This window comes from Lissotriton helveticus, chromosome 5_1 (assembly GCF_964261635.1).
Source record: "Lissotriton helveticus chromosome 5_1, aLisHel1.1, whole genome shotgun sequence".
In the NCBI taxonomy this organism is placed as follows: domain Eukaryota; kingdom Metazoa; phylum Chordata; class Amphibia; order Caudata; family Salamandridae; genus Lissotriton; species Lissotriton helveticus.
The window spans coordinates 775,393,769-775,415,523 of NC_136065.1; the positions used below are offsets into that span (position 1 = coordinate 775,393,769).

The 21,755-nt window shown below is 40.9% G+C and overlaps 1 protein-coding gene across 1 annotated transcript in view; it reads right to left on the reverse strand.

Annotated features, from left to right (window-relative positions):
- The window catches only part of CDH23 (cadherin related 23), a 1,152,220-nt gene that overhangs the window by 471,990 nt on the left and 658,475 nt on the right, over positions 1-21,755 (reverse strand). The window contains exon 16 of the mRNA XM_078641088.1: positions 972-1,105. Within this exon, the coding sequence (XP_078497214.1) occupies positions 972-1,105 (134 nt within the window). The remainder of the gene's footprint in view (positions 1-971; positions 1,106-21,755) is intronic.

Here is a 21,755-nt window from a genome sequence, read left to right on the forward strand (position 1 = left end):
CTTTATTTGGGATGCCCTTCTGAACTGTGAATCATTAATTATAACTTTGCCCTGATGAAGGCTCAGATTAACTGTCAATGAGAGCTGAAACATGCCTTGAAACTTGATATAATTGCCTATAGCTACACCCCTGAAACACTATGAAATATTAGTGGGGCTCCTGTATAAATTTCTGCTAGTGACTGACTTGTCCAATGTGAACTCTCAGTCAGTGTATGAGTATTTGAAGAATATCAGTCCGGGACCGTCCCTTCACTCAATGAATTCCAACTACTACTTTCTGTACTACAGCGAGAGCTAAAAAGAAATACTTACACAAAATCCCTAAATAATTAGACATCATGAGTTAATTGGCATGGAGAAAAAAGGTAGATATGTATTTGTATCTTTTGATGTATTTTTATTTACTTAATTAATTAAATTTAATGTAATTAACAGCCACAAGGGATAATGACCTTTGGGGTCAGGTAGATAAGATGCTGCTGGCACTGTGGTTTTAACTTATCATGCTACAGTATTAATGCTTGTGACTTAAAGAATAAGGTCTACAATTACAAAGTAACAAGCATGTTTGTAGAGTGCATGTTAACTTTCAAGAGGTTCTTTTTGGGCTGTTGACACCTAGCAAATATTTGTATTTCCTAACTCAGGGATACTCCTTTTATTCACCTTTATAAGGGTGAAAGTCAGTCTGGCCCGATCAGGATTTACAGCAGTTACTGTTTAGTCAAGCACAGATCCTTGTAAAGGAGATATTCATCCAATTAGCCACCACGCCAGACACAGTGGGCTGAGAGAGATGTGAACCAGTAAGGGAACAGCTTAAGAACAGACTGTGTAAAGCAACTATTCACTACTGGACAAGTGACAATTCCGGATCAATGAAACATAAATATTAGTTGGTTTTTTTAAACAGCAAAACACTACTGAATTTGTTTGAAAAATAATGCAGAACATTAATAGAAGCTTACCGTAGAGCTGAACGGAGGAATTCCTCGGTCTTTCGCCAAAATGGTTATGTTGTAAAATTCGATGTTCTCTCGGTCCAATTCGTAATCCTTTTGAACTCGCAGATCACCCTCCACAGGTGAAACCACAAACTCACCTGGAGTAAAGAATAACAATCAGACCTCTGTGTTTGAAGATGTAGTTGTCCAGAACTTTTCTAGGCCCTTATCAAACCAAAATACAGAAATGGAACACATCACTGGAAGTATTGCAGCCTGGCACCATTTAACACAAGGCAGCTTTATTTCAGAACCATTAACCCTCGTTTTACTGGTAATGTCGCATTTGTCACATGACATAGACGATAACTGTGACAGATGAGTGGTCAGATGGGGTGCAGAGGACATCCTCCCTCCCAGAAGACCTGGATATTTTTTGGCCAGTTGAGGACTGGATCTCTTCGGCTGTATGAGAGCCTGCTCGTGGAGTGTGGGCCAGTTGGTGGTGTCTGATGGCTGATGACGTTCTGTACAGTCCAGGTGGTTGTGTCTTGCTCGAGATGATTCTGGAGGCAAGAGTGTTTTTTTCAACAACTGTGAATGGGCAATCTAAGATTATTGCAGAGCACACTCATGGATTTTGAGGACATGCTAGAAGTGTTAATAGTACTCAAAGGGCTTCTGAGTGTGGACCTTGGTTGTTTAAATACTCGCGGGCAGCATTTCAAGGCATGCTAAGGGACGGTAGGCAGTGGTGCTGAAACAATTTTCAGAGTGGTGTCGCATCCATCAATCTTACATCACAGAGGACATAGGGTTTGGGAAAATCCAAGCATCACCCAAAGAACAAATGTAGCAAATGAAAGTGAGAAAGTGGTTAAGGTGTGGTAAAGGTGTGGTATGTGTCCAGTGATGCATCCAGGAGCATGCCACAAACGTATCACTAAAGCAGTGTGTGGTAGTGCACGGTCATTTAAGATAGCAGAATTTCCACTACATTTGCACAGACATACAGTTTTACTGATAAGACTGTGTAGCTCACATGTGATGTGTGAAAAACAGGCTTGAGCAAATATTGATCATTTGTGCGTCATCCAAGTAAAGTGTCTTGATTTGTTTGGATCCCATTAAAAGCTTTGTTTCCATCACACGTCAAAATTAACAAGCATTTGCAATGCAATAGGTCTTGCATTTCTGAAAGTTAGAGCTCTAGGTGTTGAAAATGACTTTTTAATTTTTGTCTTTTTTATTTGCAGTGGAGTGATTATATTTGCATCGGGCTATTGCCATTTGTATGGCTTTGTGGTGCTGTAGAACCTGGAAATAGGTTATGAGGGAGGGGAGACATGAGTGATGTGGAGCCGGGGAAAATAAAGTAACAGAATCCTTGAAAAAGCAAAACACATATAGGTAATTCACGATTAACTAAATCATGTGAAATGTAAGCAGAAACAAGAAGCTCTTCATAAGGAACCAATTTACCTGTTTGGATAGTTTCAGAGAAAAAAAATCCTAAATCAAGCAATCAGACTACCTTGCGTTCACGTCTTTATACACATACATATTATTGAATGATTACTAAAACCCATTCAGTACCGGCAGTACAATCCAAAAAACTACAGACTGAATGTGTTACTCAGAGTAGCTGACCCTTGTATTGAAATTAGCATATGGAACTGTTAAAGCAGGGCTAAGCTATACTTTATCCATGAATTTAATAAAACACTGACTATCCTGCGGGTCTGTGTTACTGGAGCATGACATTACTGCATTGTTTTAAATCGTAATGCCCATACGATTAAAAATCAGTTTTAAATTGGTTTTACGAGGACACTGTAGGACCGTGCCAGATAAAAAAAATGTGAAGATACGATTCTGCTCTGAGGCAACAGATGTGTATGGGATGCCAGTTTTATTAATGTGTTGTCAAATAATTACACCTGCACACAGCTCCCACGATCACTGGACATTCAGGAAACTGATCAAAACTCGGCTTTTCTCTTCCATCTAGCCACAGCTCCCCTGGTCACTTGTCCGCTAGCGCTGAGATGCCCTGTTGCTGGGGCAGCTATGCTGCCCCATAAATAACCATAACATAACATAACACTGCTGTCTAAGTGAGAAAACTGTTCAGTATATAAGGCACTAACAAAGTAAATGTTCCATTTACCTGAAAAAACAAAGACGGCGTACCAAAATGAAGTGTGGTTATTCATTTTTCCGGCATAACTTTTATAATTGCACCTGATGATGAACGAGATTACTTTTATTAAGGTGAAATCTAGGGCTGTCTTGGGGTCCATGTTTTGAATGAACTTTGTCGAGAGGTGGCTCTTCTGGGCAGGGCTTCCGTTTTATGGCAAGGGGAGGCACACTGCTGGCAGCACTGGGAGGCACCACTTTAGGCATGGTGTTTTAAAGAAACACAGAGCTCACAACACTGGCGTAACAAAAAGTGAGGTGGCCTCCCTGCACGGTACTTAGAGAGGCCCCCTCCAGGCTCAATCAGGAGCTCTTCGTCCAGAGTGCAGTGCCGAGTGGGCCCATTTGAGCTAGAGGCCCCCCACACCGCAGGGGCTGCGGGGGCCTGTGTTACGCCCCTGGCTCACAAGCCAGATATGAACAATCGGTACAGTTCAGAGCCCATAGGGGGAAACATCCTTTACAACGAAACTTTTACAACGCAGTGCTTTTACAACGCAGGTTTTACAACGAAAACCATTACAACGCATTGCGCTGGGGGAAGCTCTAGGATAGGGAATAGTTTTAATTTACTATCCAACACCTTCCCTACTATCCACGGAGACTGGAGTTTGAATAGTAAATTAAACTATTCACTATCCAGCACCCCAAAGCGCTATGCGTTGTAACAGCATGCGTTGTAAAAACTGCGTTGTAACAGCATGCGTGGTAAAAGCATGCGTTGAAACGTCATACAACCGTCCATAGGTGGCGGAGCGCAGGCTGGCAGCGTGAGCCACCACACATATTACTAAACCTAGAGAGGTTTAACAGACTTCCACAAACAAGGCTGCTGGAGTTCACAAAAACCGAAGCAGGTCCTAAACTCTACTCAGTGCCTACCAATGTCGGTTTCTCAAAAGGGATGCGTAGATATAAATGAAGGACACACACAGTAACGCGCAGTCAGTTTCTGTGGTTTCTGCTAAAACAAATGTAAATAAAAGTACTGCTTTCATAGAAATAAAGCAGCCCTTGTCAATAAAATTGGAGCACAACAATATGTGCTTCACTTTTGACGCCCAGTGCACATTGTATACTATGGAATTTCCAACATGGCGATTAGGTGCACACCAAACAATTTAAGACTGAACAACATGGTCCTCTCAGTACTATTTCGTGCGCGAATGCCGAACGTAGACTTTAAGAAACATTTGTGTAACGACTCGAGGGTGCAGGTTTGCAACATGGCGATTCGGTGCACGCAAACATTTTGAGATGGATGGAACATCGTCTTTTGAGTATCCAACGTGGTCCTCAAGAAAGATTTGTTTAAATCATCAGAGTTAACAGGAAAAATCTAATTAAGCGGGAGCCTCAGTGAATCACAAGCAGGATATGAAATAAGTAGTCCGGAAAAGAAATCATAATTACCTACAGCGCAAATTAACTGTAGTTGGCCGGTGCCCCTTGGTAAAAAACAGAAATGATGTATCGGAGCACCGGCCAATAAGGAGCCAGGAAAAAAAAGAGCAACAGGGGAGGTAACAAATGGCAGGCAGCATGTGGGATTAGGTGGGATTACACTCTGTAGAGCGATTACCCCAGGTCTTCCAGACAGCGCATGCGCTGCCTAGGCTCGACCTAAAAATGAGCCTCATTTATCCTTTCCCTGCTGCTGATAAATTTTAAAATATTTGTACAGTTCATTTACAGGTAGTTAAATGTTGTTGTGTATTTAGAAAAAAATGGCAATTTGCTGACTTTCCTTTTACGTTTCTCACTTTGCAGTGGAAAAAGAAAAGAAAACACTAGTATCCCTTTGTGGTCAAATGCCATTGCATGGTTTTTGACCCCTATCTTTGAGCGTATTGCAATTGCATCTCTGAAGGCATCTTTATTGCTCATTCACCTGCTTAACTACATCATGGTTATTTTGGGCGTGCTGCAGCACCCCTGCATCCTTAATTCCAGCGCCTATGGTGGTGGAGCATCTCTAAGAGTCAACCTGTGGTGTCAAAGGCTCTGGGAGCTTTCGAGGTAGGTATCTGCTAGGGGTCTCTTTGAGTTGATTGGGGGTCTCTAAAAAGTGTGCTATGGTGTCTGAAAGGACAGCAAGGGTTCTTTGATTTGTTTGAAGGTTTCAAGGGGTTTGTTGAGGATGTCTTAAGGTCGGCTGTATATAAGTGAAGGACATATGTTGGGATCGAATGGCAAGTTTTGGGTGTCTGACGGTGGCATAAAGTAATCTGAGGGTCTGCCAGAAGTTGTTAATACTAGAATAGGAGTCTAATTTAGACGAAAGAGTTCAAAGGCCTGGAACAGGGTCTTGGAGTGCCTGCCATAAATCCAATAAGGCCCACCTGAGGCAAAACGTTGCTCTCTGCAGGCCTGTGCATACCAATTTTCTCAATGTAGAAGCAAGGCTCATGATGTTTAAGCCAAAAATATTAATTATGTTTTCTCTCTTAAAACTTCCTCAACTCTAATGCAAGTTAATTCTGGAATTACGTTCCACCATTTTATTAACTAAATCTTCCTCTTAGGTGTTCCCTGAAAGACAGAATGTATATGAAAGCATTACTTGCAGTATACTATAGTAGTGTAGTACAGTGTAGTGTAGTAAAGATTTGAACTGTTTTGGTGTGGGTCCATCATCTGTATGAGAGGCTGGCTAAATATTTGCATACTTGGTTCTTTCAGTGACAGTTTGGAACCCAAATTTGACTTTTTCTTTTCAAACATCACATGGGGGCACTATACATTTTTAGGTCGCAGCCTACCAGACAGCACAGATTTTTTGTTTGCTAGCGACTTCTTACAGACATTCTGAACTCTTCCCTAGGAATGTATTGCACCCACTCCTTACCACTGGCTTTATGTTTTGTAACTCCTATTTGATTGCTTTTGTAATTGCTTTAATATTTAGTTTAGGCTGGCCAGTTTGAGTTAGTCCCTCCTATAGAGCAGAGCCTATTTACTCTATTTATTCACAAGATCTTGCTTTCTGTAAACAGGCATTCAAATCTTGTTCCCCTATATTGTCACATTTGCTGTGCATTCAAAAACAGAGGTCAAATGTCAGGCCCGGTTTTCTGCGGTAGCTTGATGTCTCCTTTTCTTTTTCTGACTTAAGAGTGAGAGGATTTATGTGACAATCTTGCTATGAGAGGAAAGGTTTTTTTCTATCACACAACAAAAATTAAATGTCTGTAAATTAATTGTGCAATATTTCAGAATATATCAGAATTAAGAAAGCAGAAATAAAACACATTTTTTGTAATTCTGGCGTGTGCCAGCAACAAATATTTTCATACAATCAAAACAAATCAATACACTAGGTAATGATATTTCCACACATTATCATTTGTGCCCTGCATACTTTTATCAGTAAAAGTGTATCACACAATGTGGTTCAGCACTCAATTTTACAAATAGATAATCAAATATCATGGATTATAGTCCATTGTTCAGAACCGGTCGTCACAATATCATGTCTTGGAGTGACTGTACTCCAATGAATAGAATATAAATCTGTATCCAAATTAGGAAATACAACTTGAAGATCATGCGGAAGACATCATTCACATGCTAAGTCTTGAAGAAGTCACAGGGGTACGAAATGCGTTGGCTATCAGTTGCATGCTGTTTTTTGTAGACAAGATATGATTAAAGAATAAAGAATCTATTTTCCAAAGAAGAACGACTCCTACAATGTTTTACTAAGAAGACTGTCACTTTTTTTTCTCCATGTGTAGACTATGGACTATAATCCATGCTATTTGATTATCTATTTGTAAAATTGAGTGCGGAACCACGTTGTGTGTTTTGGTTTGGGGTGGTTTTCTTCCCCAAATAGTGACGTAGTTGGGTTGTGTCTCTGGTTCTTTGCACCATGTTTCAGATTATAACTTTCTAACTATATTCACTTAGTATTGACGAGTGCGGGACGTCTGTGCCTTGACCCTTCCTTACTTTGTTGTCAGTAAAACTGTATGTCTGTACAAATGAAAGGGTCATTTCAATTGAAAATGCATTGTATGTAGTGGCAGCGTGCTGCCACACCATGCATACTCCACAGTACAACACTCCATTCTACACCAATAAACTCTAAAATACTCTACTCCACTCTATGCCCCTCTACTCTGCACAACTCTATGGCACGGCACTCAATGCTACGACACTCTACTTCACTGAACTCCACAACACAACACCTCACTCTACTCTACATGAATACACTCTACTCTTCGACAATCCACTTCATGTCACTCCAGTCTACGCACTTCACACCAATCTAAGACACGCTACTCCACTCGACGACATGACACTCCACTCTACGACATGCTACTTCGCTCTAAGCCACTATACTCTATGCCACTTCTATGCCCCTCCACTCTAAGATAGTCTAGGACACGTCACTTTACGACACACCACTCCACTCTACTATACAACACAGCAGTCCACTCCATACCACTCCTCTCTATGCCACTCTACTCTATGCTACTGTGCAATACACCACTCTACTCTACAACACTTCACTCCACGCCACTCTGCTCTTTGCCCCTACACTCTATGCCGCTCTATGCCGCAATAATCTATGACACTCTTCAACAGTAATCCACTCTATGTAACTCAATTCAACAACATTCTACTCCACTTTATGACACTTTACTCCACTCTACACCACTCATACTCAGGTCTAAGCCACTCCACTCTACTATATTACACTCTGCAACACTCTACACCCCTCCACTCCAACACTCTAATCCAATTTATACCACTCCTCTCTACAACACTCAACTCCACTCTATGCCAGTCTATGACACTCTACTCCACTCTACGTAACTCACTCTATGCCACTCCATGCCACTCTACTCTATGATACAATACTCCACTCTGCTCTACTATGCCACTCCACTCTACAAAACTCTCCTCCACTCTACGCAACTCATTCTATTCCACTCCATGCCACTCCACTCTACAAAACTCTACTCCACTCTACATCACTCAACTCTATGACACTCTACTCAATGACACATCACTCTACACCACTCTTCGTCACTTCCCTCTACTACATTGTATGCCCCTCCATTCTACGACACTCTACTCCATGCCACTCCTCTGTACAACACTCTGCTCTGCGCCCCTGTAATTTATGGCACTCCATTCTACAACACTCCACTCCACTCTACGCTACAACACTCCACTTGATGACACTCCACTCTACGACACTCTAATCTACTGCACTCTACTCCTCTCTATGCCACTCCACACTACAATATTCTGCTCAACTTTACATCTCTCTACTCTACAACACTCTACTCCACGCTGCACAATTCTCTCTAGTCCATTCTTTGCCATTTTACTACACTCTACTCCTTCTACAGCACCCTACTCCACTCTATGCCACTCCACTCTATGACACTCTGTGCCACTCCACGACACTCTACTCCACTTCATATCCCTCCACTCAATGCCCCTACACTACTCTACACTCTACGACACTCTACTCCCTCCATGACACTCCACGACACTCTATGCCATTTCCATTCTATGACAATCCACTCCACTATATGCCAGTCCACTCTATGGCTATTTACTACACTGTATGCCATGACACTCTAATCCTCTGTGTGCTACACCTCCCACTCCACTCCACACCACTTTACTGCACTCTACACCACTCCACTCTACCATATGACACTCTATTCCACTGTATGCCACTCCACTGTATGACATCTCTACTCCATCTATTTGACTCCACTCCACTGCATGGCACTGTACAACACTCTGCTCCATTCTATGCCCTCAACGCTAGGCCTTTCCACTCCACTCCCCTCTACTACCCCAACAGCACTCCAGACTACTTCATGTCACTCTGTGCCACCCTCCTCTCTGCTGCACAACTCCACTCCACTCCGCACCACTTCATCACACTCTGTCACTCCATAACACTCCCCTCTCCTACACTCTATTTGGCTCCGCTCTATGCTACTCCATGACACTCTACACCACTCCATGATACTCTATGCCACTCAATTCTTAGACAATCTGCTCCACTTTATGCCACTTTATGACAAGAAACTCCATTCTAGGCCACAACACTCTACTCCACTGTACACAACTACCTCTACACCACTCCACGGCACTTTACTCCACCCTACATCACCCCTTTCTACTCTAGGGCACCCTCCTCCACTCTATACCACAACACAGTACACCACTCTACTCCATTCTACTCTCTCTAGTCCTCTCTAATCCCTCTATAACATACCACAACACCCTACACCACTCTATGCCACCCCACAACACTATATGCCACTCCACTCTACTCTAATCCATTCTAATCTACTCCCTGCCACTCCACACTACTCAATGTCACTCCATGACACTCTGTGCCACTCCACGAAACTGTACACCACTTAATGACACTCCACTCTATGCCACCCCACTCTACGTCACTCCACTCTACAACACTCTACTATGACACTCCACTCCATGTCACCCTCCTCTATGTTGCTAACTTTTAGTCACACTGGTGTACAACATGGCTAAAACACATTGGCAAAGCCAATAGATCTTGCATAGGTAAGAACTATTGGCTTTGCCATTACTTGTTATGAGGAGGGCTCTTTATTTTGCAGCGAGTTTAGTCAGTCTTGTTCCTCACATAGCCCCAGATATTTCTCTGGGGTTTGACTGCATTTGATAGGCAAACTTTGTTGTTGTCTAACCCAAAGATGTCTACTGGAGCAAAAATATTCTTCTTTTGGTAGCCACTCAGATGGCAAGCTCAGCCCAAAATCTAGTCCACATACACATTCACAAAAGAAGTCCAACATATCATGACGTATTTTTATACTTAGCAAGTACCTCTTTTTTTTATAAATTATTTTTATTGATTTTTATATAAAATCATAGAATACATAAATTTGCACTGAGAGAGTTCACCGTAGCCCCCTAACCCTCCCCCACCCCTTAGTCTGGCAGACTTCTATAGGAAAAGAAAAGATATAAAAAGAAAAATATGCAATATGGGTACCACATTATGCATCGTTTGGCCCAGTATAATAACTGTGTGCTGTGCCCTGAAATCAATCACAGAGCTGACATTTGAAAAATAATAAATCAAGCTACATCAAACTAGACACATGTATAATAATAGCACAGCATAAAAAAATCTTCAAATAAGAATACAGAGGCCTTTGCCAGTTCAAATACAAATACAAGAGCAGTTATCAGTTCCTTTGTTCCTTACTACCTGGTTTAATAGTTAAATCCCATATATAGACTTCACTAAGAGTGACACCAATAAATCTAGATTAGGTTTGAAGGAGTTACCTGTTATTGTTATTATTATTGCCTTGATTATCACACCATTCCTGTAGCGGAGTCCAGATTTTCAGGCCAGCAGTGCGTTTCTTTCTACCTTTCCCTTTATAGATTACAATTTCCAACTTAAATGTGGCTAGTAATCTGGCGAGCCATTGCTGAAATGAGGGTGCCAGTACATCTAACCAGGCCGATGCAATACACATCCCTAAAAACAGCCATTGACATAAATATAAATTCCGCCCCTTGTCGATTCCAGTTTGGGTCATTCGCTCCTAAAAGCATCGTTTCAATAGTCAAGGTAATGGGATTTTTCACCACCGCTGTTATAAACCTTTCAATATCGAGTTTCAGTTCGGATAGGCCGTCGCAGGTAGCAAAAATATGTATACAGTCTGCATTCGGAAAGTGGCACCGGGGACAGTGAGTTCCTTTACCCGAGCCCCATTTTGCAATTTTGTCGGGAGTGTAATATAACATAAAGAGGGTTTTATAAAACTGTGTTTGTAGTTTAGTTGATAGTAAATAATTTTGTGACATTGCCATTGTACTTTCAATTTCAGCTCGGGATATGCCAATTTTGTTTTCCCATTTCGAGGTTATCTTTCCTATATCATCAGGTACCGAGTTACTTAATAGGATATATATTTCACTAATGGTGTTAACTTTAATGCACGACAGTGTCTCAAATATCTCACATTTTATGCTGATGATTTCACAAAGATTTATTTTTGTTATGAAGTCCCGTATTTGTAGGTATTTGAAGAAGTCTCTGTTGTTAATTTGAAATTTCATTCTTAGTTCCTCAAATGTGTGAAACCCCGAAGAAGAACAGAGATTGCCGAAGTGTGTAATTCCGGCTGCTTCCCATTTCTTCATACAGCTATCCCTGAAAATAGCGGGCAGATCTACCATCATCAATCTTTATTATGTTTTGGAACTCCTTAGAGGTCCACATAAGAACAAAAACACAAATATAAAACACCATTCATAATGAAAAAAGACAAATTATAACAATTACTGCTACATAAAGTAGCTCATTAGTACACACGCCATGCTTCAGTAAATATCTAAAAAACATTAAAAAAAATTAAAAATGTTGAAACAAAATCTCTCATTAGGGGGGTTATATAAAGCGAACATAAAGGAATTAACATTTACAATACCCATTTGCAAACATATTTGCCTTAACCATTTGCAACGATAAGGGCGCAGCACTGGGCATATAAAGAGTACATGCGCTCGGTCTTGAGTAGACAGTTGACAAAAATTGCAAATTGCAGGAACTCCATACCATTTAAACAAAAGATTATTTAGAGGTAACAAATCCTGCCTCAAAAGAAACCAGAATCTCCGAACACCATGGGGCAAATTCCAAGTAACATAAGGTTGCACAAATTTTCTTGCGAATGAGTCAGTGAGGGGATTAACACCCTTCTTAGCAAGGATTGAGGCATTGTCTAGTCTATAGCTAAGGTCCCAAGTAGCCTCTTTCAAGACAGACTTTAACTGGGGGACGGATAGGGAAAAGAGAGTGCTCTCTTCCAACTGCAGGAGCGATACAGCCTTTCTAAAGTTATTAACGATTAAGAAATGTTCACTTAATCTTCCCAATAGTTCCGCCTTTAAGAGGAATCTCATAGTCCCCTCTTCTCCTCTGGCTATGCTTGCGACCCAACGTACTACAGCTGCCAGGCCCTGCACCCAACTGCTGCGCAGACCAAACTCAAGTCTGCAAGCAGCCACTGAACAGGCGGAACTAATGGAGGATACGCTTCTCAACAGTTTTCCCTCCACCATATTTAAAAAATCCCAATGCTTAATATCGATTAATTCTAATCCATACAAAAGGGTGGAGGGAACTTTTGCCCTAAAGACCTCCAATAGATATGAAAAATGCCTTCTTCCCATTGCTGAGTACAATGCACTTAAGCTTTTCCCTTGGGATAGAGCCTTCCGGGCATTGTTATCGGCATGGGGTTTAGCACTTAAATTGTCAGAGATTAATTTTCCTAGGAAAACATAACTCTTTACCACCTCCAGTTTGTCATCTCCCACAGACCAGGTAAAGTTCGCAAACTTATGTTTTTTCCGGCCTGAGATGCACATAATTTTACTCTTAGATGCATTAATTTTTAGATAGTGAGTTTCTGCATACTGATGGAGAGCATGGAGGCGTTTAGCGAGACCTTTAGGCATAAGATCCATTATTATGATATCATCTGCATATAGCATACATGAAATGTGCTTTCCACCCAAAATTGGAGCTATACCATCACAGGAAGAAAGTGAGGCGGGTAAATCTGCAATATATAATGAAAAAAGTAGTGGAGCAAGGAGGCAACCTTGCTTAAGGCCATTACATGAAGGGATAATCTTAGAAAGGCCCCTATCTCCTCCTTGCAGGACCTGACACCAAGTGTCTGTATGTAGCGCCTGGATCATATCTAACAATTGAGGCGGCATTCCCAAGGCGGAAAGCTTTCTCCACAGCAACGGGCGGTCAACCTTATCGAATGCTGTGGAGAAATCTATAAAGGCCACGTACACTCTTCCGCCACGTACCCTTATGTATTTATCTGTAATGGTCTGAAGAGCGGAGAGATTATCCAGGGTTCCATGCCCTTTACGAAAGCCTACTTGTTCTAGTGGTAAAATTTGTTTTAGAACCACCCAATCGTTAATTTGGGATAATAGGCATTTAGAAAAAACCTTCCCGATTGCGTCTAGGAGGGCTATTTGACGATAGTTAATAGGTAAGTTTCTATCGCCCTTTTTAAACATAGGGACCAGAATGCTCCCCTTCCAAGACGATGGAATAGATTTTTTAATGTAACAAATCCTGAACAAAGGACATAAGATTTTACTCCAGGATACTGGATCTTGTTTCAGGACTGATATCGGGAGTTCATCAGGGCCCATAGCACCAGATGGGCGCATATCCCTAATAGCCGATTCTATGGACAATTCTGAGGGGCATTCAATTGTGGAATTACTATCTTCCGCAATTCCCCTTAGTTCCACTTGCAGGTCATTCTTAGCATACAGACTTAGGATATGGTTGACCCAGGTTTGTTCTGGGATAGGAATTGGGAGGGGACGCACTCTTGAGCCGCAACACTCCCCAATGAGAGTCCAAAATTGTCTAGAGTTCCCTTGAGCAGCGGCTTCCCGCAAACCAATCCATAACGAGTCCTCTTTTTCTTTTTTCTTTTTTTTCTTTATCCTACTTCTCCTTCTTTTAAGGAGAGATATTTTCTGAGATCTTTCTACTGCTCCACATATATATTGTTCCCTCACCAATTTGTTGATTTCCTTATTAAGGGAAACAACTGCTTTAGGGAGGGTATTTTTTTTCCTGATTAAATTGGATTTTAATATAACATAAAGAGGGTTTTATAAAACTGTGTTTGTAGTTTAGTTGATAGTAAATAATTTTGTGACATTGCCATTGTACTTTCAATTTCAGCTCGGGATATGCCAATTTTGTTTTCCCATTTCGAGGTTATCTTTCCTATATCATCAGGTACCGAGTTACTTAATAGGATATATATTTCACTAATGGTGTTAACTTTAATGGACGACAGTGTCTCAAATATCTCACATTTTATGCTGATGATTTCACAAAGATTTATTTTTGTTATGAAGTCCCGTATTTGTAGGTATTTGAAGAAGTCTCTGTTGTCAATTTGAAATTTCATTCTTAGTTCCTCAAATATGTGAAACCCCGAAGAAGAACAGAGATTGCCGAAGTGTGTAATTCCGGCTGCTTCCCATTTCTTCATACAGCTATCCCTGAAAATAGCGGGCAGATCTACATTTTCTTTAAAAAGTGTATAGTATGAGATTCGCCCAATATCCATTAGTTTTCTTATTTTTTGCAATATTTTAAAAGAATGTAGAAGCGGCTTAAATTTAACTTTTTTGTGATAGCTGTCATGTAGATGACGCCATAGATATCCAGAATTTTTTTCACCTAACAACAGGTTATAAATAGATGGTTGCCCACCCCGTGATGCTACATTCGCTAATTCTATTTGAAGAAGTTCTTGACTGTTAATCATGTTTGCTGCCCAATAATAGAGCCGCAAGTTTGGTAAACCTAAGCCCCCCCGTTCCTTCGGTAGAGTAAGGAATTTTAATGAGCGTCTTGGTTTGGAATATGACCAAATACATTTTGAGACGGTGTGTTCCATTGATTTTAAACAGGAGTCCGGGAATTCTAGGCATATTGCTCTAAATAGGTACAGCAATTTAGGGAAAAACGCCATTTTAATGGCGTTTACTCTACCAATCAGGGAAAGGTGCAGGTTATCTAGTCGGTGGAGATCCTTTTGTATTGTCCTTAAAACAGGTTTTACATTAATATCTACCAGATCTTCTAGTTTGGCGGTGATAGCAATCCCCAAATATGTTGCGTTTGGAGTAACTCTGGGGTCGGCAAAAGCGAAATTATCATTAATCACAATTTGGGTTTTACCTTGATTAAGGGCGTATCCGGAAACAGCTCCAAATGTGGTGGCCTCGTCAACGATAGCAAGCATAGTTGGTGCTGGGTTCTTAGTGACGATTACTCTGTCATCCGCATAGGCTAAAATTTTAGTGGAGAGATCGCGTGATATAATAGGCTCCATTACCAAATTCATTTCCAATCTTTGTAAAAAGGGATCTAAATAGAGGGCAAATAGCAGTGACGAGCAGGGGCAGCCTTGTCTCGTCCCTCTCGATATCTTGAACGATTTGGTAAGATTGCCATTGACAGAAACCATAGCGGTCGGGTTGACATATAATTGTTGTATTGCCATGTTAAAGCTTGGGGGAATTCCAACTCTTTTCAAAGCTGCCCAAAGGAATTTCCAGGAGACCCTATCAAATGCCTTATCCGCATCTAAAAGTATGAGGGCCATAGGGTCTCCTGTAATTCGTGACGGATCAAAAAGTGTAATAACTCTATGGACGTGATCAGTAGAAGATCTTCCTGGGACAAAGCCATGTTGGTAATTGGCTATAACTAAATGAATAATTTGGGGCAGGCGATTTGCTAGTAGTTTGGAGTAAATTTTAGAATCCGCATTAATCAAGGTAATTGGTCTATATGAGCCTAATTGATCCGGGGTTTTTTTTGGGGGGGAAATATTATAATTTTTGCACTGGACCAAGATTTAGGAGGGGTTCCCCCTCTGAAAATATAACCAAATAGAGTCACCATTATATGTTGAAGTTCGGTTAGGAAAGTTAAAAAAAATTCCGAAGGTAGACTATCTAAGCCTGTCGCCTTTCCCTTTGGTAAGTTCTTGATTATTAGTTGAATTTCCTCTAAGTTTGGATCATCCGTTAATACCGATTGGTCTGTTTCATCAAAACTTGATGTGTTTAGTAGGTTAAGATACTCATTTATCATATTTTCTATATTGTTATCCTCACTTCCCTCAGTATATAATGAGCTATAAAACTGAAAAAAGGCTTCCTTAATGTCTTCGGGATCAGTAACTATACCTTTTATTGGATCTGATATCTCCTGAATAGTATTGGTCGTCTCTAGTTGACGCATACGGACCGCTAGTTGGTACTTCTTAATGGGATTTTGTTTGTGAACTGCAACTTTTCTACTTCCTGTAAATTTCCCCATTGACCAATCTGCACAAACCTTCAGATTGAAAGCATGTACATTGTTTTTACAGTTTCATGCAGATTTGCAAAACAGGACCAAAGTTATAACGGATTAAGCCTTATCTGCACTCCACTCCTTCTCTTTCATGTTGAAAAGTAAGAGCTCCTCTTAAAGCGTAAAAGGAAAAGAAATGTCTATTGAAAGGCTGCTACACATCCTTAGCTCTCCTCCAAATGAATGTCTCACGATCTCTTCACACATGGTATTATAAAGACTAGTAGGGTTACATTTCATATTAAATTATTTGCATTTTCATTGTCATTAACATGTGCTCACGCAATTGTATTAATAACTATGTATTATTCACATTTAGATTGACCATAGCTAATGTAGATCTGTGCTTAAAATGGCTGACGTCTGGTTGCCATCTTTTTTTCATATCACATGTACCATTTTTTCCTTAAGAGAAGCTGAGATCAGATTTACAAATGCAATATGTCATTATTTTCTTTCTCATGCGAAATATTTTTCTTTATGTGCAGAATGGTTTAATTAGCTGCCACAGCACACCTTCAAAGCAAAGGGTGTCCAATTGTGTCTCGTTTGCTGAAGATAACTGCAAGTTTGAAGAACGCCCAGAGAAGTTTCATTGTGTAGGATCCTGAGAAACTAATGAGCTAATGTTGTATCCTTCTACTTTAACCTGAATGGAGAGGTTTTTGGGCACCATGTGTAGGTATAGCAAATGTTAGAGTGGTGTGATTTTAGCTAGTGCAGAGCAGAATTCTTTCAGAATGCTCAGAGACAGGCCTTTTTCCACATCAAGACAACTTACAGCGGCGTAGGGGGTTCTCTTTATGGGAGAACCTTGTTTATTCAATTTTTCCTTTGGGACAACTTTATACTAATCTTTCTTCTTGTTTGTTTGCCTTTGATTGATTTGAACTACAAAATTACTATATGCATTAATGTATTGATTACTGATTGACACTAATTGAATGATTTTGAATCTGTAAACCGTTTAACCTTTAAAAGAACTTATGTGGTTTGAAGCATAATGACTCGCTGTCTTCCTAGGGGACTCTGATGTACACTATAGTATTTATTTAACGATTACCTCAGTTGTGGATTTTTGTTAATCAAATAGCACTTTATGGGGCACAAATTTGCACAAAGAAAAGCACTGAACCACCAATGGTGAGGTCACTCATAAAGATATTGTCTATTTACATTATTGTTGATATCCCTGATGCCATCATTCATGGTAGCGGCGGAGCTAGTAGCGGGGGCAAGGGGGGTCATGGCATCCACTGGCTTGCTATTTTGCTCTGGTCCTCTCTTGCTTGGCACCCAATGCGACCACGATAATTGCTTGCATTTTACAATTGAAATCCAAGCACTTCACTTGCTTAAACAGGACACCGAGTGGTTATCTTTTAAAATGAATTGTTTGCTTTTCAAAAGTAAAGTGCATCAAATTCCTTTGCCTGACTTGACTGAAGCGGCCCAGACAGGGGAACACACAAGAGGGTAGATTTATCGATACTTTGCACCACCACAAATTGATTCAAAGTGACACAAAGTCGAGTAAGGTCTTGATAGAAGATTTACTTTCCAGCTCAAAATGTTTCATGCTCTTCTTTGTAGTACATTACGCTAAAGGAGTGTTCCATGGGTGTTTCATTGGAATTTCAATGCCACTACCTACAGCTTTTAATCCAAAGTTAAATCTACATGCATTGTCAGACCCGGCTTTACAACATATAAATGTATGTTTTCCTATAGATGTCATGCATTGCATGTGTGCTGCCCTGAATAGCACACATCCAGTGTGTGGAATGTTAAAAAAATATCTAGCCAAGTACTGGATACTGGAAGAGTATTCAATACAAAACCTATGCTAGACATCACACACACACTTTGCACCATGGTGCAAAGATATCGGTGTGGCACTAGACAGCCAGTTTATACCACATAGTAGGGCATGAGAGCAACAGTATGACATTTTTAATAAATATGGTGTTGCCCTCGTCCTTCCCTTTTGGAATACAGTAATGCAACTTTGATTGCACTGTTGATAATACATTTTAGTTTGTATAGATAAAAATGAAACGGCCAGAGAATGATAGCAAGGTAACCTTGCTGCATAATTTGTTCCTCTTTGTGCATAATTGCAGGAGCTCTGACAGTAGCAAAGCTCAGCAGATTGGTTTGGGGAATTGTCAGTATAATGACGACATCCATATTTCAAATGGACCCATGACAGTGTGTTTGTGTGTAAATTCTCAAAGTTAAGAAATGGTCTAGGCTGGTGCCCCCAAGGAAAATGTCACCCTCTCTGCAACCAAAACGTTTCTCTGCCACTGACACATAAGATCACCTTTTAAAGGTTAGGAGAGCAGCTCAATCTTTGAATGCCCAGAAAACATTATTTTCCAGGAGCAATGTTTCCTCAAAAAATTCTAAGCTTAGTAGTATGCAGCGTTAGGAAGTTTTTGGGAGTATATGCATCACATTCACTGAGCAGAACAATGTACTGCACAACATATATTAATTTTACTCGTGGGCAAGATTTTCTCATACAACATTTTCATGTCACCTCGAGCAGAAGTGGTCTACATATTTGAAAACAATGCAATATCTGCATATATATTCCTGTGCTAAACCAAGGTAAAATCTATAGGAATGACGACGAAAATGCTTATTAATATTGCTGAATTTAATGTGATAAATAATGAAGCAAAAAATCTTTTTAATGGAGCTTATTGGATTTATGTTCGGCTATCCTGATTTTTTTGAAAATAAGCTAAGTTTAAAGGACTCTCCCACCTCACCTCAAGACAGGTGTGTCCTCACATCCATGCAGCGTGGTAGTAATGATGCCATGGGCTCTAGTGCAAGCAGGGATAATGGGTTCCCTGGTTGCTTGGTGGGCGGGAAATTGCAGCAATAGCCACAGTTTAGTGGGCCCCCAGTCAACTGGGCATATGTGTCACTGCACCTGCTTCACCATAGATAGCTACACCCCGTCAACTTCTCAGTAGCTCTTACCCATACTTATTTCAAGCCCTCTTGTGCCATGTCAGATTCTCTGCTCCCTCAGGCAACTTATCTAAGACTCACTATGCAAGTGTACTCAGGCGAGCTGCCAAAACAATGCATCAGTATCAAAGTCTGGGCTAGCAGCGTCACTAGCCTGTGTTGATAGTGACTGCTGCGTCACTGCTGCTTAGCTGTAGCCATTCATCCCTCTTTTCGGATGCTTTGCAAACGTTCTTTCTGCCTGGAGATTCAGGCAGAGATAGAAAAGCTTCAAGAAATTTTTAAACTGTCCAGAATGTAAAGGGCGTTTACAAACTAACTTAAATATATGTGGAATTTTAAAATTTTGAAAAGACCTGCAAGAACGAAAAAAACCTACATTATCCTCTCAATAATGTATACTTACTACATGGGCTGTCTTTTGACAAGAGTAACACTGTAGCTATTTATGCCACCTCAGCACACTTTGGCTGCATATGTGCCCTCCGCATACTTAGCAATGCTTGACTAGGGCATATATATGGCCTCCGCACAGACCTCTGATATTCATGTGTCCTAGGCTCACACTGCTGTCACTAATGTGCCATTCAAAATATGTTTGTCCCTGTGCAGTGGTGGTTGGCTGATGGGGCTACTCGTTGGCCAGGCACTGTGACCATGCAGTTGTGTGCAGCCAATCCCCGTTTTACACAGTCTTCCACCACACAGTGGGAAAGAACAGCGAATACCAGCTGCTCACAGCGATTGTTTGTCACATGACCTTGCCTCTGTGGTAAACCCATTGCAGATGGAGAACCGTTGCCCTACCCAGGGGCGCACAGCCTTTGTTCTTGTGATGGAGGAGTTGGCATAGGTTACATCCAGGCCCTGCCCTCAACCCATATGTGTCCATTTTTTTCTGGGGTGGTTTTGTTATATAATTTCTTTGATAAGCACAATGACATTGAAGGTCATGAGAACATAAGCATCACACCGTTTCACCACAGATTTGTAAACAGTAACTGCCGTCTTTGGGATGTCAGTGTTTGACTGTTCTCCACCCACAATAATGCTTAAAAACAGAGAAAAAATAAACCAATCATTTCATGAAAACAGAACAGGTTTAACCATGAACTCAGAACTAGATCTTGACCGCAGGTGCCCTCACCCTCAAGATGAGATATTAAATTACTCATATTGATGGGTCGGACTGGCCTGTAGGGCCATCAGCCAGTGCCCGAAGGGCTGGTCTTGCAGGTCGTTGTATGGGTTGGTTTTTTGGCTGTTTGTGGGGCTGCTTTACGCCCTGGTGGGTCGATTTCTACCGTTGAATTCTCTGACATTACCACAATCAATGTCTACAACGAGCATAAATGCATGCAGTCTACCATATATTGAAGAACCCCTATAGTGCAGCTTCTCTTTACAAGTTCAAAACTACCCTGGTTTGCAAGCGTGGTCCGAATGTTTAGGTATATGATTCACTAATGTGGGTAACTTTTAATTTGAGGGCCTGAACTATTTTCTGTCCCAGTCCGACCCTGCAAGGAAAGGATTTTTTTGCCATGCATAAACCCAAAGCACTAAAATAAAATGCTATAAAAGAAAGGATGTAATGGAAATGTAAAGGACATTGTGCCTCTAAAAGAGTGTAATACAGTAAATGCAGTTAGTTGACATACATTCGCCTGACTCTGATAAAGATAAAATAAAAACAAATCTTAATTAAATCATTTTAATTTTCGTGTATGGTTGTCTCAGCTCCTTGATGTTCGGAGGAACAGCCACATTTAGAGGAGCTATAAAGGGATTGCTCTCATCATTTCATAACAATTGAAGCGCATGTTTAAATATTGATGTCGAGCTTGTGGTCCTTGGGGCTTCAAGGGCATCTACAATCCCATATAACTTTTGAGAAACGGGTTCGCTGATTGGATGAGTACAGAGGTGAATTATTTTGTATTCTTGGAGATGAAATAGACATTTTTGGCAATTGAGATCTGCTTACACCTAACACATACCACACATTTTTACTGTTCTCACTGCTCCTTTCGGTGGTTTGTCTGGTATTCTTGTTGACCAATGTTGTCAAATATATTTTGACAAGTCCAAAGACTCCGACAGACAATCTGCGGTTTGTCGTGCCAGCCCACCCTTCTCACACCTCTATGACCTTGCACTGACTTCCTGAGATCACTGTCAATGGCCAATAGCTGGACGCAATACTTCCGGAGTGGGCCTGCACGCACTGTTGAGCTTAACAGGATTTCCTGGTTCCTTCATGTTGAAACCTTGGAGCAGGAGTTCCCAGAAATCACAGGGGACATCTTGTGTTTTGTAACGTGCAGGCCAGGCTTGTTTCAAAAGAGAACTTCAACGTGAGCTGAATGAATTGACATTTGACAAAGCACACTTCGTACTGAAAATAGCAACTGTCTCTGTTATTTCACGTTCATCTAATACTGTGCTCAGCTCAGCTTACATTGTTTACTCATGGCGAACCCGTGATCGCTGTCCATCCAACCTAGCCTTTGTCTTGAATCACAGAAATAAAGAATATGGAGGATTTCCGGGGACACACACTTGAACGGAGGGTGCCCATGACACAGAGAGCAGAGGAGAGCGAGAGGCAGAGAGGAGATGAAAAGCAGGTGGAAACAACA